The 12,739-nt window shown below is 38.0% G+C and overlaps 1 protein-coding gene across 3 annotated transcripts in view; it reads left to right on the forward strand.

The window, feature by feature from the left end:
- Positions 1-12,739, forward strand: part of LOC307004127 (NLR family CARD domain-containing protein 3-like) — a 101,173-nt gene that overhangs the window by 15,836 nt on the left and 72,598 nt on the right. For 2 of the 3 annotated variants that reach the window (XM_079623080.1, XM_079623082.1), the window contains exons 2-5: positions 963-1,238; positions 1,392-1,523; positions 7,578-9,360; positions 9,622-9,795. In XM_079623080.1, coding sequence (XP_079479206.1) covers positions 980-1,238; positions 1,392-1,523; positions 7,578-9,360; positions 9,622-9,795 — 2,348 coding nt within the window. In that variant the 5' untranslated portion in view covers positions 963-979. Of the gene's footprint in view, positions 1-606; positions 1,239-1,391; positions 1,524-7,577; positions 9,361-9,621; positions 9,796-12,739 lie in introns of all 3 variants that reach the window. The other variant, XM_079623081.1, reaches the window with a different exon arrangement.

Consider the following 12,739-nt stretch of genomic DNA (forward strand, 5'->3'; position numbering starts at 1 on the left):
ACATCGTGTACTAAGACCGACGGAAAATGAAAAATTGTGATTTTCTAGGCCAATATGACTAGGAACTATACTCTCATTCCTGCGTAATAATCAAGGAACTGTGCTGCCGTACCAGCAGGCGCAATGATATTACACAGCGCCTGAAAATAGTTCCCAGCTAGGTAACTTCCAACGTGACCAGCAAGTTTGTAATATTATTGTGCATGCTGGTACAGCAGCACAGTTCCTTGATTATAGTAATTCAGTCTATCAGAAAAACAGACAAGGGTTTTAGGGTGATTTTAGGGTGTTGCTATGTGGTTTCTAGGGTACTTGCAGTGGTTTCTTGGGTGTTGCTTTGCGGTTTCTAGGGTACTCTGGGTGGACGTTGGGTGTTGCTATTTTGTTGCTAGGGTATTCTGGATGGTTGCTAGGGTACTCATTGCTAGCATGTTTCAGATAGATGCCATACATAAAGGAGCATTAAAGGATCCCTTTAACAGATGAGTTAGGATGATAGTCCTGATCCGATCACAGCTTCATTTCATAATCCAAATAACATTTGAGCGCTTGGGTCCAAATGTTAAGAGTGAAACTACTTCAGATATTTTTCTTTTTATCCTGCAGCTGTGAATCTGTGAAGGACGATGGCGACTGTTAAAGAGTTGCTCAAGAACTTGCTGAAGGACCTGAAATAAGCTGAACTAAAGGAGTTTAAGTGGCACTTAGAGAATGATCATGAGTGTATAAAAAAGAATGACATGGAGAAAGCAGATATCTTAGACACAGTGGATAAGATGGTAAATTGTTTTGAACCAGAAGAAGCCTCTTTTGTGAGTCACTGAGGGATCAGTGACTGTTTAACAGATGAATTTGGACGAGGGGCATTTGATTACAACTTCAATTCATAGCCCATATAACATTTGAATGCTTAGGTCCACACGTTAAGAGCTAATTCAGATCTTTTTCTTCTTGTCTTGCAGCTGTGAATCAGTAAAGGATGATGGCGTCTGTTAAAGAGCTGCTGTTAAACTCACTGATGGACCTGGTAGAAGGTGATCTGAAGGAGTTTCAATGGCACTTAAAGAATGATACGAAAATATCCAATTCTGAAATGGAGAATGCAGATAGATTAAAAACTGTGGATAAGATGGTAGCACATTTTAGACCAGAAAAAGCTGTGGAGATCACGGTGGAGATCCTGGAGAAGATAAACCAGAATGATCTGGCTGAGCAGCTGGAGAACAAACACAAGCAAGGTAACATTAAATTCACAGTGACTGTAATGTGATTGACTGTTTACCAATGTAATTGTTTGACTTCAACTTTGCTTTGCTGATGTGTTGACTTATGTTAATGTGTGAAAAACACAATCACTTAGTTTTTGCTATCTTTTCCCCTCTTTCTTAAAGGCTCAACTGTAGACGATAGAGAAGATACTCTTTTCCCAGTGAGTGATCCTCTCTCTCACACACACTCAACTCAGGCTGAAGGCAATATGAAGACGTCTGCCGCTGTTGGAGCTCATTCAGAAGAGATCAGGGGTACATAATCACTGTCTATACATGGAAACAAGAGATTATTTAACAGCAAGCAACAATTACAGGGCCAAGAAGAACAGCAGCAGAACTTATACAAGCACATTTAACCCTCTGGGGACCAAAAACGCGCCGGCGCGTTAGCCTCGGTTTTTTTCACAAACCAGCAAAATAAAAAACTCCCGTCATTTTTTTGTCATACAGGCTTAAGAAATATGAAAAAATAAACTGTTAAATGTCTTCTTTTTATGGGTTCACTTAAAATCGAAATAAAACATTGTGCTTTTGTAAAATAAAGAAAGTAAACAGGGTGTGCTTTCTGCCTCTCCGTCTCTGTGAACTTTTTTTCAAGACCACGTCTCTAAACTTAAACAAAACTCAGCGAATACTATTCACTCAGACATGAGCTATATATCTCAATTTAAGTGTGTAGTTTTAAATTATCTAATTCAAAACTAAAACAAATATTCTCTGTTTATGTAATCTATATAAAAAGAGCGAGAGATCAGCCGGTCTCATTATCGTTCTGGCATCTCATTACTCTGCTAATGTGACACGCCCATGGAGAGCGCGCGCTATTCAAACGCAGATCTGAAGCAACACATGCAAACCAGTCAACGCCCACAACAGCTGGATAACACACTGTAGCCTACTTTACGTTGAGGTGCTGTGAGGAACAGTGTTGGGAACGTTACTTTAAAAAAGTAATTAGTTATAGTTACTCACTACTTGTTCCAAAAAGTAACTGAGTTAGTAACTGAATTACTCTATAATAAAAGTAACTCGTTACCAGGGAAAGTAACTGTTTGCGTTACTGTTAAAAAAAAGTTGCTATAATCCAACGAATTTGGATTTTTGTGAGCAGTTTTCACAAGTCGGTTGAAATGAGTAGAACAGACAGGTGTTAGTACATAACTTTCTATATTTATTGCACGTCGACAGACAGCAAGAGGTTTATCCTGCACTTCAAGTATTATCTTTGTAAGAAAAGTAAACAGTTACACCATATAAAGTGCATTTAACTCTAGCAAATTAAATCAAACTCTCTCAACCTGAGACAACTGGTCAAGAAAACAACCTGGCGAACTAGCATCTGTGGTGGAGGTATCTGTGTTTTTTGCCACTAGCTTTGTAGATGCGCGTCAATGTGAGATGCTTCATTACATTAGAGTTGCTTACAACGGATGTCGACAAAGTCCTCGCTCCTGCACATAATGTACATATTACATACACGTTCTTGCCTTTGACCACAATGAATTTGATCGCGATATTAAATGGTGTCTGTAAACCGCAAAAGACTGTTTAAATTTGAATCGCGTTTCTGTGTTTGAATGAATGAATGGCACATATGCATGCGTTTGTTTACTACAGCTCGCGCGTGTCTGTGTGAATGAATTTAGCTTTTAGCAAACTATCTATATTGCCTACTGAGATGAGTAAAAATCGATACGTTGAAATAAAATGTCTTTGTATAAGCAACATATTAAACAGCAAATTAACATTTATGCCCTAATATTATAAAAGACGATATGTTACAGACGAAATATGAAAGACATTTAGTTTTGGATAGATTATAAAGTTTTGACTGCCACATCAAAACCTAATTTACAAGGTGCAAACTAAATCTTAAAAGGTCAATATAAGCCTTCTCTTTAAAGGTGCTCTAAGCCAGGGGTTCCCAAACTTTTCCATTCCAGGACCCACCTAGACAAGAATAATCTATCTCAAGACCCACCCAAATAATCTTCAAGCATGAATGTTAGGCGTTAGTTCTCTTTAGAGCAGTTTTTTCCTTGTCATAGTATGAATGACATAAGTTTAATTGCAATACAAACGTTTGGTACATTATAATTTTTTTTGAGAATTAACAGCCTAATGGCTGTTGAAATAATGTGAAGAATACTAAGTAGTTTTTGTCTGCTGCCTCAACTGATTTACCCAGATATGGCAGAACAAATATAAAGAAATGGAAAAAGATTAAGTAAGCCTAATCTTAGCCAAAGGTTTGATATGACAAAAAATCAGAATATAAAAAAATAATAGACTAATAATTTTATTTGACAGTAGGCCCATGACCTAGAATTCATGTGATTTCATGCCCAATTCAGAGCAGTGATTGGAGTAAACGTGTTTCTTCTTGATGACAATGCGCAGCAAACTGCTTAACGAACCGAGCCGCTCTGAGACGCTGAAAATTGTTATCACAACATGTCGCACGCGCATAGCGCTGGGTCTGGGTATTGGTATTGTTCAAAATCTTTCGATCCGGTGCCAGTTCCGATACCTCAGTTTCGATACCGGTTCCTAACGATACTTTTTTCGATACCAATTTTATGAAATCCATTTTAACAAGATTACATAACACATTACCTCAGAAAAACGTTGGTTTTTATTTTTTCAGTTTGACTCATGCTCCTTAGCCAGTGCACACAGGAACAAAAAAAGCACAAAGGAACAACAATTTTTTTATAAAGAGCTCACAGCTAACCAAAGCTGTTTTTGTTTTAATAAAAAAATACAGTAAAACTTAAGTAATATTGTGAAATAGTATTACAATTTAAAATATTATTTGAATATATTTCAAAATGTAATTTATTCAAAGCTGAATTTTCAAAATCATTACTTCAGTGTCACATGACCCTTCAGAAATATGGAAAAAGTTTGCTGCATAATATTTTGGAAACTATAATACATTTTTTCATGATTCTTTGATTAATAAAAAAATCAAAAAGAACAGCATTTATTTAAAAACGAAATATTTTGTAACATTACACGTTTTAATGTCACCTTTGATAACTAATGCATCCTTACTGAAAAAAATTCTGATAACCTACACATTTTTGAACAGTGTACTTTCATTAGGTTATTATTTATTGCAATATAAACACTGTCAGAGTCATCAACAAAAGTATCTCTTTATTTACCATTTGAAGACAAAGCAACTTTCTGCTCTTATGTTTACTCCGTGCACTGTCAAGGTCTTCATCATATTTGCCGTGGTACCGGTCTTTGCAGCAATTATTTTACCGCAAATACTGCATCGCGCGCTGTTGGCATCGAGCCTGGAGAAATGTACCCACACTTTTCCAAATCTTTAAGGTATTATGTGTGTGCTCGCGTCTCATATGAATATGTGCGCGTAGTGTTTGTGTGTGTGTGCTCGCGTCTCTAGTATGCGCGAGTTTGTGTGTGTGCTCGCGTCTATAAGTATGCGCGTGGAGTTTGTGCGTGCGCGTCTCATACGAGTTTGTGCGCGGAACACGCGTCTCGTGTGTGTAGAGTTTGCGTGTATGTGCGTGAGCGACTTTGTGTGTTGTTGTGCATTTCATATGTATTTGTTTGAGCACTAACGTTGACGAGTTAACTCCTTAGGTATCGAAATCTGGAACCGAACAACCTGTCATTTTTCGACACTCGATAGTATCGAGGCAATTCGGTTGGTACCTACGGAAAAGTATCGCACTCGGTACCCAGCCCTACACGCGCACGCTTCAAAATCTACTACTAAGCAATTTAGTGATTTCTATTTAACATTGGTACATCGTGCAAAATGTTTGTGTGTGTGTGTGTGTGTGTCATTCATGCTGCAGCCAATAGTGACTGTGCGACCCACCTCTCCCCAATCCCTCGACCCACAGTTTGAAAACCACTGCTCTAAGCGATCTCGGTTGACGTAACCTCTTGTTGATGTTTTAATTATTATCAAACAAAACAGAGGCTAGCTAGACCCTCCCTCCTCCTCATCCACGCAATAACCCCCCCAAACCCCACCCCACATCATTCTTGTCGGTTATTGGCTGGAACAGTTTGTTATGTTTCGTGGTGCGGGTCGCTCTGTTTATTGCTCAGTTTGTTTTTGCTGCTGTTTGTGGAGCTTGGGCTGTCTGCAGAGACCGTGTTTTTTTACAGTGTGTTCAGGGGACAGGCAGCCAGCGGATAGTGAGGAGATGTTTGCGGTATGTGAAAAAAAAAAAATGTTTTGGCCTAAAAAACGCGCGAGATCGCTTAGAGCACCTTTAAATTATTTGTGTTTTATTAGTGACCAATTTGGGGAGAGGATAGCCTACATATTCCAAAACTTTCTGAAAATACGAATGAGAATTAACTGCACAATTACTAGAAATGTTTACCTTGGATATTATCAGTGTTGGGTATAGTTACTTTGGAAAGTAGTTAATTAGGTTACAACGTTACCATCAATTAAAAGTAATCAGTTACGTTACAGCGTTATCTATTCATAAAAGTAACGCGTTAGAGTACTCATGCGTTACCAAAAATTAAAAGCCGTTTGCAGCGCCTCACACATGCTGCAGCTTGATTTACAGACACGGCCCCCTTTAAATGCACCTAGAAGTCGTGACTCCTGGCAATGAATAACGTCAGTCATCCGACTAAATTAACACTGCGGGATAACAATAACAGGAAAGACAGTCATCAATAGGCTATTCCATATAGCGTTGTATTTATTTATTATCACACAACATATTAATCAAAATTCATACCTTCCCAGCCCGGGTAGTAGAGATGCGCGGATGGGCTATTATTTCAATAAAAAAATCAATAATTATAATGCCAATATTATTTCAGTATAGAAATGCAGACATCCCAAGTCTACCGGAAGGTCCGGGAGTGTCCCGCATGCGAATTAGTTAAAATCTCCCGGAATCTAGAGCGAGCGCGCCCGCGAGACAGAGTCTGTGCTCCAAGCCGCGTAGCGCGTGCACAGCAGAGAGGAAGTGAGAGAGCAAGAGACTACGTGCGTGCCTTAATGAAGCGCATGTAAACGAGACTCCCGGGGCTGAAAAGCCTCTCCACGGGTTCGCTGGGGGTGGTGGGGTATTGAAGGGCAGAAACACTGTCTTGATCCTGGGGAATTTTTTTTATTCGCGATTTTCCTTTCCTTAAAATAACGGATTACTTTTTTAAAAAAATAACGAAGTTACTGATTACTTAACGCACAAAACTAACGCGTTAAGTTACACATTTCACGAAAAAGGTAATTAGAGTACTCTAACGCGTTACTTTATAACGCGTTACCCACAACACTGGATATTATACAATTTGCAAGCATACAAAGTTTGTGGGAAAAATACACTTTTTTTCAAGTTGTTTCCAACTCTGAACCAATTCTGTAGAATATATATATATATATTATGTGTGTGTGTATTGTCTTTGCATTCTTTCTTGTGGCTCAGTGACACCTGAATGAAACGCTCATTAGTATGCAGCATTAGCAGATCTTTGTCTTCTCAGGTGTGAATTAGGACATTATTCATGACCTTGTTGGATTATTCACGCCCACCTGCATATTGCCTTTCCAAACAAAAAGTGTCTTACAAAATTTATATCAATCTATTGTTTAATGTGAACGATTAGCCCGGATGATTTTCAGATCATTTTGAAGTAAAAACTCTAGCCGACAACATCCATTAGTCAAAAGTATTGTGGGAATATGTGAAGTTGGTCGTATGTGGTCTTATATCAGACAATTTAAGTTTGAGTTTAAGTTTTTTGAATAACCATGCATAAATAATATTCTCTCAAACATGTACATACATGTTGCTCACATATTATGATAGCCATGTTCGTGCTAAATAGAGTGTAATTACACCTTTGCCATTAATATGTTTATAAGCAACTGAAAAAAATACAAATATCAGGGCATGTCAAAACATCTCAAGGACCCCAAAAACACCTTGGTCCCCAGATGGTTAATGGAACAGAGTGTCTAGTCATGATTTTACGAATGGTTAAATGGTTAACTAGAGTCTTAAACTCTGAATTAACTTCTACAAGCCACTTCTACATACGCAGGGTCATTGCAATAACCCCATCCTAACCCTAATACAGTCTCATGTCTTGTTTGGTGTGCTAGATGAAAAATGGTTTGATCAAAAATCTTGTAATAATTGTGGTGGTCAGCATGGCCTTAAAGGAAGTTTACTAAAAAGGTAAACACTATTGCAGTAAGCGTGAGATTCAGCTGAATATAGTCGATGCAGGAATTTATGAAAAACACAATCACTTAGTCTTTGCTGTCTTTTCCCCTATTTCTTAAAGGCTCAACTACAGACAGTCAAGCTACTCCTCATGATTACAAAAAGACCAGCCTCACACTGAAGGACAAATTAAAACAGGACTACAAGCAGACATTGGTTGGTAATTTAGAGACGGGTCATCAGAAAAACCTGAACGATATCTACACTGATTTATATGTGGTGGAGAATGAGACTGGAGGAAGAGTGAACGAGCACGAGGTGAGACAGATTGAATCAAATCACAACCGACTGACTGCCAAGGAGACGGCAATCAAGTGTAATGACATGTTTAAACAAAACAAAAAAGTACTGACAATGGGGATCGCAGGCGTAGGAAAAACTGTCTCTGTCAATAAATTCATCCTTGACTGGGCTGAAGGAAAAGAAAATAAGGATATAACCTTCATTTTTCCTCTGCCATTCCGTGAGCTAAACCTGATTACAGAGAACTGCAGTCTCATGGAACTGCTTCACGAACACTTCTTTAGTGATCCTAAAGAACTGCCCTCTCTTCCTAAAGGTGATGGTAAAGTCTTGTTCATTTTTGATGGGCTGGATGAATGTCGCTTCACTTTGAGCTTTAAAGAGGGTGGCAGATTTACAGATGTTCACGAAAAAACAACAGTGAGTACGATAATAACAAGCCTCATCAAGAAACACTTGGTTCCCTCTGCTCTCATCTGGATCACCTCCAGACCAGCAGCATCTGGACTGATACCCCGAAACTACATTGATCAGGTGACAGAGGTGCGAGGATTTAACGATGAGCAGAAAGAGCAATACTTCAGAAATAACAGCAGTCCTGAGGTTGCTGGAAACATCATCAGTCACATCAAGAAATCCAGGAGCCTGTACATCATGTGTCACATCCCCGTCTTCTGCTGGATCTCTCTTATTGTGCTTCAGCCTCTACTGGCTCGAGAGAGCAATGACAAAACACCCACAACTCTCACAGGGATGTACATAAGCTTCTTAATTTCTCAGCAGCAACAGATGGAAGAAAAATACTGTGATGGCCCTGAACCTAAAGACAAAGTCAGGTCTTTTGATGAGATTATTCTGAAGCTTGGGAAACTGGCCTTTCAACAGCTGGAGAAAGGAAACCTAATTTTCTACAAAGAAGATCTTGAGAAGTGTGGACTAGATGTCAGTGAAGGGTCGTTGTACTCTGGGTTATGCACTCAGATCTTTCAGAAGGAAAGGGTTTCAGCCAAACACGTTTACAGCTTCGTACATCTCAGCGTACAGGAATTTCTTGCTGCTCTTTATGTGTTTATGATGGGTAAAGATGAGAAAGCGGACCTATTTCTTCAATCCTGGAGAAAACTGAAATGGAAAATGTCCAAAAAGCCACTGTTTCAGCTTCATAATGCTGCAGTCAAGAAAGCTTTACAGAGTGAGAACGGACACCTGGACCTTTTCCTCCGGTTCCTCCTAGGTCTGGAGTCCAATCAGACTGACCTAAAGGGACTACTGCCAGGACTGGAACTCCGAACAGAGGACATGAAAAACACTGTTAACTATATCAAAAAGAAAATAGAGAAGAAGAAATCAGTAGAGAGGACCATCAATCTCTTCCACTGTCTGAATGAACTGAAAGATGACTTTGTGGAGGAAATCCAGAAGAATCTGAGCTCAGGAAATCTTTCAGCCGAGAATCTCTCCTCTGCTCAGTGGTCTGGTCTGGTGTTTGTGCTCCTGATGTCAGAAGAGACTCAAGAGATGTTTGAACTGCAGAAATACAGAAGATCTGATCAAGCACTGATGAGACTGCTGCCAGTGATCAAAAACACCAGAAGAGCACTGTAAGAGTCTCCTTTACATTCATTTATAAACACTGTTCATCTTTTGTGATTGCTTTCATTTTAAATGGGTGACTTGCTGGCCTAGACAGTTCACAAAATTAATAAAAGTAATGTGTGTGAAAATAAATGCTGGTTTGATGTTTTATGAAGTGATAATTGTTTTAGCTTTGCTTAATTCACTACAGTTAAAGGTTTTTTCAAGCTCCAGATTATAAACGCTAATAAGCGTTACTACTGCTCTTTGTTTTGATCTCTACACAGGCTACACAGCTGTAATCTCACTGCTCAGTCCTGTGAGAGTTTGTCATCAGCTCTACAATCCTCAAACTCCTTCCTGAGTGAGCTGGACCTGAGTAACAATGATCTGCAGGATTCTGGAGTGAAGCTTCTTTCTGATGGACTGAAGAGTCCAAACTGTCAGCTGCAGATACTGAGGTGAAAGGTTTTTAAATAATTAACTTTGCTATAATCAGAGGCTGACTTAACCCTCTTGGGGCCAAGGTGTTTTTGGGGTCCTTGAGATGTTTTGACATGACCTGATATTTGTATTTTTTTCAGTTGCTTATAAACATATTAATGGCAAAGGTGTAATTACACTCTATTTAGCACGAACATGGCTATCATAATATGTGAGCAACATGTATGTACATGTTTGCATTTTTGAGAGACTATTATTTATGCGTGGTTATTCAAAAAACTCAAACTTAAATTTTCTGATATAAGACCACAAACGACCAACTTCACATATTCCCACAATACTTTTGACTAATGGAAGTTGTCGGCTAGAGTGTTTACTTCAAAATGATCAGAAAATCATCCGGGCTAATCGTTCACATTAAACAATAGATTGATTAAAATTTTGTAAGACACTTTTTGTTTGGAAAGGCAATATGCAGGTGGGCGTGAATGATCCAACAAGGTCATGAATAATGTCCTAATTCACACCTGAGAGAAGACAAAGACCTGCTAATGCTGCACTTATACTAACTTTCATTCAGGTGTCACTGAGCCACAAGATGACTTTGGAAACATCTTGAAAAAAAGTTTATTTTTCCACAAACTGTGTATGCTTGCAAATTGTATAATATCCAAGGTAAACATTTCTAGTAATTGTGCAGTTAATTCTCATTCGTATTTTCAGAAAGTTTTGGATGTAGGCTATCCTCTCCCCAAATTTGTCACTAATAAAACACAAAAATAATTTAAAGAGAAGGCTTATATTGACCTTATAAGATTTTGTTTGCACCTTGTAAATTAGGTTTTGATGTGGCAGGAAAAACTTTATAATCTATCCAAAACGAAATGTTGTCTTTCATATTTCGTCTGAAACATATTGTCTTTTATAATATATATTAGGGCTTAAATGTTCATTTGCAGTTTAATATTTTGCTTATACAAAGACATTTTATTTCAACGTATTCAGTCGATTTTTACTCATCTCAGTAGGCAATATAGATAGTTTCATTCACACACAGACACGCGCGAGCTGTAGTAAACAACAACATGCATATGTGCCGTGCATTCATTCAAACACAGAAACGCGATTCAAATTTTAACAGTCTTTTGCGTTTGCAGACACCATTTCATATCGCGATTAGAACAAAGCACTTACTGATCTGCAGCTGGACCCGTTGTTAGGCTACTCCAGCACGTTTGAGGTAAAATTTCCAGGATTATCAAGATATTATTATTCCTCACAGCGAGTGTGTTTTCCAGCTGTTGTGGGCGTTGACTGGTTTGCATGTGTTGCTTCAGATCATCTGCGTTTGAAGAGCGCTCCATGGGCGTGTCACATTAGCAGACTAATGAGCTGCCAGAACGATAATGAGAACGGCTGATCTCTCGCTCTTTTTATATAGATTGCATAAACAGAGAATATTTGTTTTAGTTTTGAATTAGATCATTTAAAACTACACACTTAAATGATTATAGAGATATATAGCTCATGTCTGAGTGAATAGTATTTGCTGAGTTTAGTTTAAGTTTAGAGACGTGCACTAGAAAAAAAGTTCACGTAGACGGAGAGGCAGAAAGCACACCCTGTTTACTTTCTTTTATTTTACAAAAGCACAATGTTTTATTTCGCCCAAAAATAAATAATAAATAACCCATAAATAAGAAGACATTTAACGGTTTATTTTTTCATATTTCTTAAGCCTGTATGACAAAAAATGACGGGAGTATTTTAAGTCTATTTTGCTGCTATGTCGAAAAAAAAGAGGAAAATGCGCCGGCGCGTTTTTGGTCCCCAGAGGGTTAACCAATAAACACGCTTGGCACCCCCAAGAGACGAAACATTAGGAAGAATGTGATATTTTTCCATATTTATACAGACGTATGACCCACATGGACTGCATAAGTTTAAGAAAAATATTGTTTGGGGTGAGGGCAAAGGAATGGACTGTATGAAGATTGAATTTTCATAATGTCTTTAAACAGTTACTAAAACTGTAAAATGCTTTTATTGTATGGACGTAAAATAATGCCAAATGTTTTTGAAATAAAAAACTCTGTTGAATTGCACTACTTGGAAAAAAATATGCATTGCATTAACCATGCTTGCATTTTAATGCATTGTATTTTAAGGGCTTGCATTTTTATGGGCTGAAATATGCAAAACAAGGCAAGGCAAGTTTATTTATATAGCACATTTCATACACAGTGGTAATTCAAAGTGCTTTACATAGAAGAAATTGAAATAATTACATAAATAATGAAAGAAATAAGAATAATTAAAACAGTTTAGAAAATAAAATACAGTGCAAACAGTCGGACGAACAGTGGCACAGTGCTCATTCAGTAAATGCAAAGCTAAACAGTGGTGATTCAAAGTGCTTTACATAGAATAAATGAAAATAATCAAAAGAAATAAGAATAATTAAAACCCTATCTGAGATGGAAGTGATTGAGCAGGTTTGCGGTGCCACTGGACCTACAATCCAGGGATGTTCTCTGCTGGGGTGGTGTCTTACATCAGTATTGCCCAGTTGGGCCCCCACAGAACACGTTTCACTTTTGCTGTTTTAAACAAACAGCGAACCTCTATACTCTCCGTAGTATAGATAATCTTCACTCGCCTCGTCGGAGTGAAGCTCTCCCGTTCCCCTTCAAAATCTCTTCCAATCAGACAGCCCTGATAATTAATAAAATCTTCATGAATCACAGTTTGGAAAATAAAATAATAAAATACAGTGCAAACAGTCGGACATATTTGACATCAACCGGTAGCTATTATAGAACTTTCTTTTAAAAGGATCTTCTTACGACTTCCATCTATCAACTTTCTTTTCTCTTTCAATCTTCTTACGACTTCCATCTATCAACTTTTTTTTCTCTTTCAATCTTACCATCTATCAACTTTCTTTTCTCTTTCAATCTT

This window comes from Phoxinus phoxinus (genome assembly GCF_949152265.1).
Source record: "Phoxinus phoxinus genome assembly, chromosome: 9".
Taxonomy (NCBI): Eukaryota; Metazoa; Chordata; class Actinopteri; order Cypriniformes; family Leuciscidae; genus Phoxinus; species Phoxinus phoxinus.